The following is a 14,752-nucleotide window of genomic DNA, read 5'->3' as shown; positions in this document are numbered from 1 at the left end:
CCTGTATTAGTCACATGATACTTCCCCCCCTGAAAGAATATTAGAACACATTAGACTCCATCTACTTTATTGGAAAGCATTCTCCACCAAGTGAAAACCTGAGTGGGGAAAAAAGGTCATGTACTCAGGGAAGTGGGGAGGGAGTTAATTTGGTGAATTCCAAAGTCCCATTCAGTTGAACATTCATATCCTTTGCTTTCTGACCCCAGGACCTTTGCTTATGCTGTTCTTTCCCCATCATCTTCTGCCCAAATCCCTTCTGCCCTTCAATGACAATCTCAACTGCTATGAAATTTCAGCGAAGTTTTATTCTGTTTTCCCTAGCTGAATATCATGTCTTCCTCCTTGGGATCTTCATGAAATATTGTTTAGTATTCCAGTTGATTTTGTTTGTCCTTTTCACAAATGTTTGTGAAGGGTATCCTCTGTGTCAGGCGTATAGGCACAATGCTATCCTGGTTAAAACGGTGGACCAGCCAGGCATGGTCTTTATCTCCAGGGAGGTTAGATCACATGCAGGGAGAAGCAGGTCAGGACAAGGGCCAAGGGATAGAGGAGGAAATCTCTGGGGACAGCGGTCGGGCTGACTTAATCTGAGAAGAATCAAGGAATGTGTCCCTGAGACATTATGTTTGGCAGCAAAGAAAGGAAAGATTTCATGAAAGAGAAGGCTTATTGGAAGAAAGTAAAGAGGCCAGCGAATCTGAGAGAGAGACTGATGGGGGGAGGAGCTGGGGGAGATGCAGACAGAGGCCAGATCACGCAGAGCCTGAAGGCCACGCCAAGGAATGTTTCTCTCTATTAATGTACCTCCTTCATGTTTTATGATCCTTCCTCGTCTTTTAGATGAATTCCTTTCAGCAAAATATTGTCTTCTTTTGGTCAAAGTTTAGGTCTTATCCTTCTTGACCTCTTCAGCTCTAGGCATCCTGTCAATATTTGAGTTTCCTATGCTAAATTTAACAAGAACAAATCTTTTGCAATCAGGAAATAATTAAGAAGGGAAGAATAAAACCACTGCCAGGTCAATTATTGAATTATTTTGTACTCCTTAAAGAACATTATGAAAGAGCTCAGAGGGAACATACCTCCGAAGTTAAAATATACTGTTTTGGGTTGTGATTTTGTCTATATCAGTGCGACAGGCCCAACTGTTACGGAGAGTTGTTACCCTGATTATAACCATGACAGGACTTGGTCTGTACCCAAATCATCTGATGGATTACAGTTTACCCACATTAGTAACTCAAATCTGATCTTGTTTTCAGATTCTAGCCTTCCGTCTTCCACTCATCCTCTGTAGGATGCATATTTTATGTTAAAACATAGGTTACATCAAGTAACTTCCCTGCTTCAAAATCTTCACTGTTTTCCCATTCACTTTCAATAAAATCTGTTCCCTTATCATGGCCTTCAGAAGGACAGTATTCCCTGAAGTCTAAGTAAAGAGTCGGGGGGGAAGGCAGGTCTTGAACTCCTTTTGTGACCATAGCCCTGTGCTCCTTGGGGGATGTTCTGTATCCCTCTGGGAACACCCTCCCACAGGTGCTGAGTTCCAGTGTTATTTAAAGAATAACAATGATCTCTCTGCCTTAAGAATTTTGGGAACATTTGAACTGGAAGACTCTCCAACTCCAAGAAGCCTTCCTTGACTTCCTTCCCTTCCCTCCTCTGGCTTCCTCAGGACATGCCGAACTCCCCACATGCAGTGTAACTGCTCATTTAACTTCCAGGTTACGAGCTACCTTGGAACAACATCTGTGCCTTATTTGCCTTGGTTTCTCCAGCTTCTAGCTCAGTTCCTTGCACAATGTAAGATGTTTGATAAACATTTGATGAATCAGTGGGCAGAGAGTCTAGAAAGTATATAGCTCAGTGATCCCCATTTTATAAATAACGGAAGTGAGGCTCAGACAGATGGGAAGTGGCTCACCACGGCACCTAAGGATTGCCCAAGAAATGTCACCTCTATTTTCTTATTGGTTCCACGAAGCACATGCTCTTACTACTGCCCCCTCTATAGATGAGAATATAGAAGCCCAGGGAGATAAAATGACATGCCAAAGCAACACAGGAAGTCTGCTAGAGAGGCAAAGGCACAGTCTATCTACCTGATTAATTCAAAGTTACAAGAATCCCCAACATGGCCCCTTCTAAGAGTCCCCTGTGGCCAGCGCCTGTATGGGGAACACTAGCTCCCTGAACTAGTTGTATGCACACTGCCTGGCATACAATGGCCCTGACATCTCATGAGTGAAAACAATATGACTATCTGGCTAAAGGAGCGCCAACCAGATGGACTAGCTGCTCTTAGCGTTTGTTTGGTGACTGAAGCTATGCAAAACCCAACAAGGTCTATGCTCTCGCGGTCCCTTAGCCAACCCGGGTCATGACTCGGCATGCAGTGCATAGCAGCTCCCTCTGCAGCCTGGTACTCAAGGAAACCGACTCTGGTTCTTGTCTTGTAGAAAGAGCCTCTGGACGAGTCTGGGTGGGTGATTAAAAATGTCCTTTCTATGCCTATTGTGAACAAGAAGGAAGAAATTGTTGGGGTGGCCACGTTTTACAATCGCAAAGATGGGAAGCCCTTCGATGAAATGGACGAGACCCTCATGGAGGTATGGTTTGCAAGGAGGTCTTCTGCCATTGAGATTCAGAGCTTCAGAGTCAGCCCGCCCGGAGCATGGCCTCTGGAGCCCTGTGGTGGGGACCCCACTGTGCTGCTGCCCTATCTGTGGAGGGCGGGGAGCTCACGCAACCCTGACTTAACTGCCAGGTCTGCTTTCTTCGCTCTCCCTTCTGCACGGCCACATGTTATTAGAGAAAGCCACATTCCCGTTTTACGAAAATCAATAAACTTTACCTTTAAGAGCAGCATCAGGTTCATAGAAAAATTAAGCAAAAAGTACAGAGTTCCCATCTACCCCCCTACCTTTTTTCCCAATGTACACACAACACATTCCCTCTTGTGGCATTATTATGTACAAGAATGAAGCTTTATGTATGTTAGTGCTTTACTGAAAGTGCATTTCCATGCATTATTTTATCCTCACAACATCTCTTTGTGAAGGGTTTATTAAACCCATTTTATAGCTGAGAAAATGGAGGCTTAGAGAGTCTTGCCCAAAGTTACAGAGGCAGGATCAAACCTGGCTGTTCTGCCTCTGATCTTTCTTTTCTTTTTTTTTTCCTTTCTCCAGTCTTTGGCTCAGTTCCTGGGCTGGTCTGTCTTAAATCCTGATACCTATGAGTCAATGAACAAACTGGAATATCGGAAGGATATTTTCCAGGATATGGTAAAATATCATGTGAAGTGTGACAATGAAGAAATCCAGAAAATCCTGGTGGGTAAAGCCCTTTTCTTGCTCCTTCTCTCTGGCAGAGACTTTGCCCTGGAGATGTGGCCAGAGTGAGGGGGGACTGAAAACTCCGAGAGATGGGGGTGGGCTGGGGTGGGCTTGCCCCAGACTCTCAAGTGAAATGGATGAATGGATCGACCAGGGCCAGAGGGTTGTACATAATGGCTGCTGTGAGGCCTGGGGACAGCTGCCCCTTGCTGGGTCACTTCAATTTACTTTCAAGTAATTAAAAAACTATTTTAAAATATATTTTTATTGATTTCAGAGAAGAAGGGAGAGGGAGAGGGAGATAGAAACATCGATGATAAGAGAGAATCATTGATCAGCTGCCTCCTGAATGCCCCACACTGAGGATTGAGCCCCCAACCCAGGCATGCACCCTTGACCGCTATTGAATGGTGACCTCCTGGTTCATAGGTCAACACTCAACCACCGAGCCACGCCGGCCGGGTCAGTTAGTACTTTGACCCCATTTTACAATGAGGAAATGGAGGATCAGAGGCATTCAATAACACTGCTAGTAAGTAGCAGAGCTCAAATTTGGATGCCAGCTCCAAAGCCCACGACTCTGAATTTGCTCATCCATGAATGGTAAACAGCAGCCTCGCCCTAGCCGGTTTTGTTCAGTGGATAGAGCATCAGCCTGCAGACTGAAGGGTCCCAGGTTTGATTCCCGTTAAGGGCACATACCCGGGTTGCAAGATCGATCCTCATTAGGGGGCATGCAGGAGGCAGTCGATCAATGATTCTCTCTCATCATTGACGTTTTTCTCTCTCTCTCTTTCCCCCTCTCCCTTCCTCTCTGAAATCAATAAAAATATTTTTTAAAAAAGACAACTCCCCCCAAACCAGCAGCCTCTCTGAGTTGATGGTCCTCTTGAAAGGACTTCAGAGGAAGGAGACAAAGGGAAGTGTAAAGTGGAGGCATATTTAGACCTTAGATGTAGTAACCTATTTTCTTCCCTCTGCTATGTTGGGCAGAAAACCAGAGAGGTGTATGGAAAGGAACCGTGGGATTGCGAGGAAGAGGAGCTGGCTGAGATCCTGGTGAGCACTGACCCTGACCTAACAAGCACAGGGTGTCCTCTGAGCGTGTGGGGGTGGGGGGTTAAGAGGATGATGGGGGAGGAGGGAGGAGGTTTGCAAAGAGTGACCCTTGTGGCTCTGCTCTGATCCTCCCAGCAGACCCGGGACCGGGACAGGCCTGGGGGGAGACAGGGAAAGACACAGGAACACTTGATTTGTCACAGTCACTTGACTCCATTCCTTCTACAGCAAGAAGAGCTGCCAGATGCAGAGAAATATGAAATTAATAAATTCCACTTCAGTGACCTGCCCCTGACGGAACTGGAGCTGGTGAAATGTGGGATACAGATGTATTATGAGCTCAAAGTGGTAGATAAATTTCATATTCCACAGGAGGTAAGGTCAAATCGCCTTGATTTCCCTTTTTCTTGCTTCCTTGCTTTGAAAACTCAATCTGGAAATTTAAACTTAATCTATACTTAAAAAGAGTATATCTTTGGCTTTTGGGATTTAAAGTATTAGCCATGTTGCACAGATGAGTCATTTATCAAAAATGAAACACACAGTTCCTCTGCATTTGGGGTGCATTGGCTTCTTGAGGTGGGTTCTAAGGCACTGAGTTCCGAAGGCTGTGAGTTCATGGGATGAAAAAAAAAAATGGTCCTATAGTCAAATGAGAGTGGGCAACATCGGTTAAGTCCATTTAAGAAGGACTTTTCCCCTGCAGAATTCCTTATTGTAAAAGGAGGGGTATGGAAATGGACAGAGAAAGTGGAGGTGGGAGTGTATTGTGTGAGAATTTTCCAGATTTGTTGGATTCAAAGTGTTACCCCAAGCCACATCAGCACAGCCTGAGAATGTATCAGAAATGCAATCTCTCTCTCCCAGCTCTAGCGAATCAGAACGTGTGTTTTAACAATCTCTCTGGGTGATTCTAATAAGTTTGAAAGCTACTGATTTAAAGTCCCCTTTTGTTTTCCTTCCCTGCAAAATTCCTGTTAATTTCTCCCTGGACAGTAGCAATCTGGGGCACAGTTTGGGAATCACTGATGAAACTCAATTGGTGGAAATAAACGGAGTGACTTCTAGCCACCTGATTTCATAACGTCCATTCCCACAGTGCTTAGCAGTTGCAAAGGGTTCACACAGCATTATCCATCAATGACTACTTCCCACCTCCTGGTGCAGCAGGCAGGGCACCCGGGGGTCCTTGCTGCCTGGCTGATGTGCGTGTTTTGCAGGCGCTGGTGCGGTTCATGTACTCCCTGAGCAAGGGCTACCGCAGGATCACCTACCACAACTGGCGGCATGGCTTCAACGTGGGGCAGACCATGTTCTCCTTGCTGGTGGTACGTGACGACCGACCTGGTGCAGCTCCACACAGCAGCAGCAGCAGCGTTGTCCATCTCTATTTATTGCTTTTTAAGATTATGCAAAAGAGTACATGCTCAGCATAAATGAATTCCAAGACTATAACCCCAGTCCAGTTATTTGGAGATAATCCTGGCATAGCACCATCCAAATTTTCTACTGGAAGCTTCAAAACTTATTTGTACGCACGTGCAAACACATACACACACACACACACACACACACATGCATCTTATTATTATTCTATAATATTCTTTTTTATTTGAAAATAGATAAATATACAATCACACTCTTTATATATTTTTTATTATGGCAAAATATACGTAATGGAAAATTTTAATCATTTTTAGGCGCTCTATTTAGTGCAGTGGTTCTCAACCTTGGCTGCACATTAGAATCACCTGGGAATCTTTTTAAAATCCTGATTTCTGGGCCTCATCCTCCGGAAATTCTGTTTCTTTGTTACTAATGTTGTGGCCCCAGCCCATAACAAAGAAACAGAATTTCCGGAGGATGAGGCCCAGAAATCAGGATTTTAAAAAGATTCCCAGGTGATTCTAATGTGCAGCCAAGGTTGAGAACCACTGATTTAGTGGCATTAAGTACATTCACAATGTTGTGCAACCATCAGTACGATCCATCTAGAACGTTTTCACATCCCACACAACTCCCTGTTCCCCACACTCCCGAGTTCCTGGTGACCGCCATTCTACTTTCCATCTCTATGAGTTTGAGTAGAAGCGGGCTTATTTTGCTCAGCACACTATTTTCAAGGCTTATATGATTGAATGGTGCAGAGAATCCTGTATTGTTTAAATATACCCTATTTTTGTACTCAGCACTAGTGCTGGACATGGGCTTGTTTGCCCTTTCCCCCTTACAGACAACGCTGCTGTGCCCTTGGGTGGATGTGCTAACTTGTGTTGGTGTTCCTCATTTTGGGCTCAGAGGATTCAGAGCGCTTTATATTTCACTTAAGTGATTTCCCATGCAGATAACGATGCAAATCTCTGCCCCACCTTCCTCGTTCTCATTCCTTTCTCTGTGGCTGGAATGGTCAGGCCAGAGTAGGCACTGGAGCCTGGAGGCAGGAATTCTGGCTCTGTCACCAAATAAAGTGACGGTGACACCGCTTAGACTTGACTTAGTTTTTAGAGTCACAGAGTCAGCATCACCTCTCCAGGCTCTTCCCACTCCCCCAACCCCCCTCCAACACTCAACAAGGTATATGAGGGAGACTCAGGGGTAGATTCCCCAGGGCTGTGCTTGAACCGGTAGACCAGGTTCGGATGGCTGGCTCTACCAGTCTGGCCATGTTCAAAAACCCTCCGAATCCTACAACCTCGAGGCCGCAAGTTTCTCATCAGTCATCTATCCCAATGCCCTTCGCCTCTAGTGTGCAGATTGGGATACTGAGGCCCAGAGAGAGATGGGACCAGCAAAGGTCGCCCAGGAGGAGGGAGGGTGACCAGCCATCCCCGTTTGCCTGGGACAGTTCCAGTTCCAGCATGGAAAGTCCTGCATCTCAGGCAAACATCTGGTCTCCCTGCGGCCACAGGGGCAGAGCCAAGATCAGACTGATGTTTCCAAGCTCGGGGCCCTCCGCTTGCCCTTCAGTCCTGCTTCCAATCCTACAAGACAGGAGTGAGTGGCACCTCTGATTGTCCTTCCAGACCGGAAAGCTGAAACGATACTTCACAGACCTGGAGGCCTTGGCCATGGTCACCGCTGCCTTCTGCCACGACATCGACCACAGAGGCACCAACAACCTCTACCAGATGAAGTGAGTCAGCCCTTCCCAGCCGCCCCTCCCTACCCTCTACCCCAGGATCCATTCCCCAAGTCTGAACAGCTTCTAGACAGATTCCCTGGCCCAGGGGTAAGTCCCCCTGTCCACAGCTCCCCACTTCCTCCTGCCCTTTGGGTCTGGGTAAACTCCTGCAACAAACAGAATAAATGATCCCCAACTATTTCCACGCCCAAATGCCTGGAGCCTGGGAATATGTCGCCCTATATTCAAAAGGGATTTCAAAGCTATGATGAAGTGAAGGATCTTGAAATATAGGGATTATTCTGGATCATCTGAGTGGGTCCCATGTAATCAGAAGAGTCCTTACAAGGGGGAGGAGGGAAGTAAGAGAGGAGAGAAGATACTACACTGCAGGCTTTGGAAGTGGAAGATAAGCTGCAAAATCCAAGGAATATAGGCGGCCTCTAGAAGCTAGAAAAAGCAAGGAAATAGGTTCTCCCCTAGAGTCTCCAGAAAGAAAGGCAGTCTGCAGACCCATTTTAGACTGAACTGTAGAGCTGTAGATAATACATTTTTAGTTTTAAGCCATTGAGTTTGTCGTAATTTTTTATAGCAGCAACAGCAAACAAATACATTAAACTCCCTCACTCTCTTCCTTCCCTTCCTACCTACTGAACTAAATTAAGCCAAGAGGTTAGTAACTGATAATCATTCATCCACCTTGTATTGATAATGCTCCAAATACAAGTGTGGTCGGCTCTAAGCTAGGCAAAGGAGGTACATGCTGAACAAAACAGACACAGTCCCTGTCCTCTCAGAGCTTAGATCCCAGATAGGCTCTGAAGCATAGTCCTTGAACCATGATCTTGGTGGACCCTCATGACCAACTTGTGGGCTGGGCAGAGCAGGAATGAATGTTATACCCATATTACAGATGAGGAACTGAGGCTCTGCCCAGCGCCCATAACCTGTAAGTCATTAACAAGCACCAGAACATGCTCCTCTGAGTCTTCTCAATACTTGCACGCTGCACCAAGGCTAGAGACTGTGTTTACATCTTATCTTGTGAGAAGCTAAGTACTGAGGTCACTGTGTGACCCATGGTAAATGCTGAAAAAAAATTTATTAAATAAAGACGAGAAAAAACACACTGCTTTGAGGGATTTAATGGCTTCCCCTAAGACTCTGGTATGGAGGATTTAGGGCTTGGTGACCATTAAAGAATGGCCCAGCGCCAGTGTTTATGGATGACTATAGGAGGTACATGAATCTCTAAAATTGCACTTGGCATTATGTATGTTTGTGCTTTTTTCTGGGGATGAGAGTCCACACTATTCAACAACTTCTCTAATGAGTCCATGACCCCAGAGACCCTCAGAATCCGCTAAAGCCTAAGGGCCAGGAGACCTGATGTCTAGTCCCGGCTCCTACCCTCACTGTCTGACAAGTTCCTCTCACTCTGGGCTTAGCCTCTCTGCCGGCAGAATTAGGAGGTGGCAGGACTGGGTGACGTCTTTAACCTTCATCTCCGCCATTCCATGTTGATTCTCTCTGTGTGTGTCTCCCTTTCTTTGCCATTCAGATCCCAGAACCCACTGGCCAAGCTCCATGGCTCCTCCATCTTGGAAAGACACCACTTGGAGTTTGGAAAAACATTGCTGCGAGATGAGGTAGGAGGAGGGCCCTCTGCACAGGAGCCCCCACCTCACATGAAGCCCGCGTGTGGCCAGGCAGCGCTCTTCCCATTGGCCTGGGCTGCCTCTCCCGTCATCTGGGGTGACCATCAGTAGTTGGGTGACTTTACCGCCAGGATCACGTCTCACACCTCTCCTCTGATTTTCTCCTTAGGGCTTGAACATCTTCCAAAACCTCAATCGCAGGCAGCACGAACATGCAATCCACATGATGGACATAGCCATCATTGCCACAGACCTCGCCCTGTATTTCAAGTTAGTATTTCTTCTCATTTTAAGAATAAGAGTAGCAATAGCAATGATTATTACAATAAGAAACATCACAGTTCCAAGCGATTCATGTGTACTGTGTGCTAGGCACAACCCTTGTGCTATGGACCATTACTTCTCACCACAGCTCTGTGAGTTAGATAGTATTGCTCCCATTGTACAGATGGAAAACTGAGATCCAGGGAAAGAGATTTGCTAAGATCAGATAACAAGTTTGACAGAGTCTGGATTAGAAACCTAGGTCTTCACTCCCAGGCCCTGGTTCTTTTAATGTTGTTTTGGTAATCATGTTGTTTTAAGAAGCCTCTATCTGAAATAGCCGATGTTAGAAGCCCAGGCGTGTCTTATTCTAAGATTTGCTCCATTAACAAATCGGTGTGTTTTGTAGGAAGAGGACAATGTTCCAAAAGATTGTGGACCAATCGAAGACATTTGAAACGCAACAGGAGTGGACGCAGTACATGATGCTGGAACAGACGCGGAAGGAAATCGTTATGTGAGTTGAGATGGGGCTTAAACCCTGATCCTCTTATCCCAGGGTCATAAGATGAGCTGCTGAAGTGACAGGCGTTGCTGCCGTCAGAAGACCCCTGGGGCACTGTCCATTTTGGAGGCCTTTAACATCTGGGGGGAAAATGAGGTTATGCCAAACCAGAATTGTAGAAATCATGGTATATGATTAAACTTTTTTTTTTTTGGCATATTCAAAACAATACAGTGTTATTTTATTTCTCTGTATAAAAAAGTATAATACTCGAAGTGTTTCTTTCATATAATTCGGAATTGGTGGTAAAACAATACAGTGTTATTTTATTTCTCTGTATAAAAAAAGTATAATATTTGAAGTGTTTCCTTCATATAATTCAGAATTGGTGGTAAAATTATAACTTTAACATTTTTTTTTTACAAAACAGAGTATTGTGCTAATTATGATTTGGGTGATAACTATGTGTCACTCAAAATATGTGGCTTCATTTTAGTATTCCTTTCTTTATAGCAACGTCCTGCAGTCTAGCTGTGCTATTCATAAACGAGTCACCTGATTTATATAAAATGTATCGTGGCCCTGTTAGCAGGAGGTCTGGTAATGGGACTCATATAGAAGTTCTCTGGTAAATACCTTCTTTCACGTCTCTCAATGTGCTCCCATGAGTCACCTCAATTCATGATGGCGTGAGAAGCATAAATGAAAGGCCCTTTGTGAATACGTGGCCCAAGTCCCTGGCTCCCCTGTGATGGGTCCTGGGTGTTGACGGTCAGTAGAGACCAGGCCTTTCCAAGGAAGTGTCAGGTTGATTGTTTATCTCCAGGTGCTTCTGTGGCGATGAGGCTTGATTAAGTCACAAATGTAGCAACCTCTGCAACAGAGAAGGGGCAGCCACTGGGACAGGCGCAGGGAAGAGGGGACAAGGGGCAAGTTGCCATTCCCTCAGCCCTGCATTGTCCAATCAGGCCTCCACAAGGGTCCCCGATCCTTGGGAGCTGTGGGACCTGCTTCCCCTGAGCAGGGGGCACATTCAGACTACCGACCAGGGAGCAGCCTCACCTGACATTTCAAAATGGCGCAGCGGAGAAGTGAACAAGTGGGAAGAACACCCTGTTCCTGGGTAGGGGGACTTTATATTAAACGTTGTCTATGCTTCTTAATTAACTGTTCATTTAAGGTCATTTCAAGGAAAATATCTATTTCATTTTTGTGGTAATTGGTAGAGTTAAAAAGAATAATTCCAGAGTAAGTGCTTCTAAGTGAGACATAAAATTCAAGTCATAAATTGATTTGTAAACGTGACTACCTAAAAATGAGGGATTTCTGCACAACACACATAGGAATGCATAGCTGAAGTCAGAATGCAAATGATAACCTGGGGAAGAATATCTGTAGCACTTCTGACGAGAGAGAGAGAGAGAGAGAGAGAGAGAGAGAGAGAGAGAGGCCTAATTCCTTAGTAAATAGAGTGTTAATACAATTCAAGAAAAAGACTAATCTAATAGAAAACTGAGCAAAAGGCATGAACAGTTCTTTCCCAGAAAAGAATACAGAGGGGTGTAAACATGTGAGAAGAAGACTGTGCTCATATTAAGAGAAATGCAAAATCAAATTACACTGAGATATAATTATTATTTACACTCCTCCTGGCAAAGATTAAACATTTGATAGCACACTGCGGTTGGGCAGAGTGAGTGGCAACAGGTAATCTCATTCACTGCTGGGAATGTAAATGGGTGCAGCCTTTACTGTGGACAACACCCCCGACAACTGTAAATACTCTCAGACCCAGCAATCCACACCTAGGATTTACCCCCTAGGTATCTTCCCGCCTGTGTGCCAAGGAGTATGTACAAAGTTATTCATCGCAGCATTATTTGTAATCACAAAAAAAGATGGAAAGCAACTTAAATATCCATTTGGGGGCACAAAAAGTCAGCTAGATATTTTGCCAGCAAAATAGGTCGATTCAGGAGTAACAAAGAATTGCAACACAGAACAAGCAACCATGGCATACAAGTCTGCTAAAACAAAGAGGAAACTATTTTGTAGAGGGGAAGAGGAAATTGGGAGGACTACCATAAACAGAGAGCTCCCTGTTATGCTTTGAGGACTATGTAGGGCATGAGAGATCGCCCCCTTCTGGCCTCCCTAGTACTTTTTTATTTGTTTGTTTTGTTTTGTTGAGCCTCACCTGAGGATATTTTTTCCCATTTATTTTTAGAGAAAGTAGAGAGAGAGAGAGAGAGAGAGAGAGAAACATTTATTGGTTGCCTCCTGCATGTGACCTGAGACCAGGGCTAGGAATTGAACCTGCAACCCAGGTATGTGCCCTTGACGGGGAACAGAACCTGTGACCCTTCGGTGTACGAGTTGACACTCTAACCACTGCTCAGAGCCCTACTACATTTGAAATGAGGTTTCTGTTTACTAATTTTTTGTAAATAAATATGCTACTTTTCATACAATGGAATGCCATATAGCCTTTACAAAAAAAAAGATAGGAAGGATTTCCAAAATACAATTTTCTCAAAAAGGCAAAGGCCAGACTTCAATCACTGAAAAAGCCCAGGTAGTGTTAGTGGAAGTCTTCAGACTGAGGCACACAAACCCCTCCCGCTACCTCCCCAACCCAAAGCCTTGCAAGATGTATGGTGGTGTGGCCGGCCTCGCTGGGACCAGTGTTCTCTTCCTTAGCAGTGTCTTCCTAAGAAAGCACAGAGGGTGACACATTGTCAGTTCCCGCACTCCTCTCCCACTTCACAAAATGAAGGCAAACTTGCTCTTCCTTGAATCTTCCTACGGAGTGAAGGCCTCTGTGCCATCAAACAGAGGGACTATTTGAAAGCCTCTTAATCAAGGCATTATAAACCCAAGGACGGGCTTCAGGCCTTCCCCGTCTAACATATTTTTTGTTAAAAGCAAAACAAGGCATTAGCAAAAGAGAATTTGGATTGCACAACGGGGCAGCAGGAGCTGAGACATTTTACAAACTTCCTTCCTTCAGTGAATGTACCACTGATATCAGGACAAAAGTGCACCAATAACAAGTACTGAAGGCAGCTGCACTTGATTTCATCCGCATCACTATTGTCCGTCTGTCTACCTATTTATCTATCTACCTATCTATCTAGTCTCCCTACACATACCTTTCTTAGAATTAAGAATAAAAAAATAAGGATGCATTCTAACATGCTTATTTGAGCTGAAAAAGAAAATGAGATTCTTTCTGACAGAAACAAGTCTGATTCGCCTGCTTTTGTTGACAGTAAAAGACTGGCATTTCCGATTATGTTCATGCCAAACATTCTCACAAATTAAATGAGTCAAATCTGCAGCTTCAGCCCGGCCGTGGTGGCTCAGTGGTTGAGTGTAGACCTATGAACCAGGAGGTCACGGTTCGAGTCCCGGTCAGGGCACTGGCCCGTGTTGCGGGGCTCTATCCCCAGTGTGGCAGCCGACCAATGATTCTCTCTCATCATTGATGTTTCTCTCTCTCTCTCCCTCTCCCTTCCTCTCTGAAATCAATTAAAATATATTTTAAAAAATATTTGTAGCTTCAAAGTTTTGGTGAAATAGTTAAAAATTGTTATTTGATACAAGCACTTTATAAAAAAATTTTTAACACTGGGAGATATAACTAGTAACGTTTTACTAGATCTAACCCATTCTGAGTATCTTGGGTTTACCAAAGTGTTGCAGAGAAACTGTCAGGGGTGTAATTTACAGTCATGTGAAGGTCTCAGTCAAACCTTTATGGCATACTTCCCAGAAATTGAGGAAGTGAATGATCGTAATGTTAGCTTTAAAAAAACTGAAGGAGAATCTCACTGAATCACCAGCTGGTTGACCATTCAGAATAACGATTACAGTATGATTGTTAACGGTTAATTTGGAAAAATTCAAAGAATTGGGTGACAGTGTTGTAACAAAACTCCATCCATTCCCAAGGTTTCCAATTAGCTGCACCTATACAAATTAAAAAATGGCAGAAAATAGCTGTTAATTCCTATCTCAGCCTAACGATAAGAAATATTCATTCATTAACTGATTTTTAAAAAATAGTCTTACCCTGTCTCAGCAAGAGATGAATTTCCACAAATATTTACTTTGAGTGTTTAGTAATTAAATATAAAAATAGGCAATATGTATATTTTATTGGTTAATTGTGTGAAAATAATAACTTAATCCAAAAGAAAAAATTTCAACACTTGGAGGCCTATGGTCAAAGAAAAAAATATTTATATAAGTTCAATTAATGGATATATTTGGTTGCAGATAAATATAAAAGGGAGATCAACGAAAGACTTTTAATATATATTACACATATACATGCTCAAAAGTCTTTCATTGATATATATACATATATATAGACATATATTCATACATATATATAGACCAATATGGACAGATGCCCAGGTTGTGGGCTCAATCCCTGGTAAGGGTAGGACACCCAATTGGCATCAGAATTGGTCGTTGTGAGGGGAACACCCATCACCCCTGTCCTGTACTTCGATTATCTTGGCTTCTTCTAATCAGAGGTCCAGACCTAACCCCTTGACACGTCTGAAGTCCGTTGACTTTACTAGACGCCCACACAGCTATTTCTTGGATTGCCCTCCTCATATGTTTACTCTGGGGCCAAGATTCTAAAATAACTCTTGCGGTGGTGGGGATGACTTCCCATTCTTCATAAAACCCTTTACATGTATTGCCACTTAATTCCAGATTTCCACTCTTGACAGTCTGACCAAACCATGAGTTGAGAGGGCTCAGGGATCCTCTAGTGCTGGGC

The 14,752-nt window shown here is 44.1% G+C and overlaps 1 protein-coding gene across 3 annotated transcripts in view; it reads left to right on the top strand.

Moving 5' to 3' along the window:
• Positions 1-14,752, top strand: part of PDE6A (phosphodiesterase 6A, cGMP-specific, rod, alpha) — a 48,778-nt gene that overhangs the window by 19,972 nt on the left and 14,054 nt on the right. For 2 of the 3 annotated variants that reach the window (XR_001362928.1, XM_005870464.2), the window contains exons 9-17: positions 2,469-2,618; positions 3,201-3,344; positions 4,341-4,406; positions 4,635-4,781; positions 5,627-5,734; positions 7,430-7,539; positions 9,089-9,176; positions 9,355-9,455; positions 9,859-9,966. Coding sequence is in view for 2 of the 3 variants with exons in the window: in XM_005870464.2 (XP_005870526.1) it covers positions 2,469-2,618; positions 3,201-3,344; positions 4,341-4,406; positions 4,635-4,781; positions 5,627-5,734; positions 7,430-7,539; positions 9,089-9,176; positions 9,355-9,455; positions 9,859-9,966 (1,022 nt within the window). In the remaining variant the exon portion in view is untranslated. The remainder of the gene's footprint in view (positions 1-2,468; positions 2,619-3,200; positions 3,345-4,340; positions 4,407-4,634; positions 4,782-5,626; positions 5,735-7,429; positions 7,540-9,088; positions 9,177-9,354; positions 9,456-9,858; positions 9,967-14,752) is intronic. The other variant, XM_014543085.1, reaches the window with a different exon arrangement.

This window comes from Myotis brandtii, unplaced genomic scaffold, assembly GCF_000412655.1.
Source record: "Myotis brandtii unplaced genomic scaffold, ASM41265v1 scaffold32, whole genome shotgun sequence".
Classification (NCBI taxonomy): Eukaryota; Metazoa; Chordata; class Mammalia; order Chiroptera; family Vespertilionidae; genus Myotis; species Myotis brandtii.
Note: the sequence above shows the minus strand (reverse complement) of the source record. Positions and strands in the feature narration are given on the sequence as shown.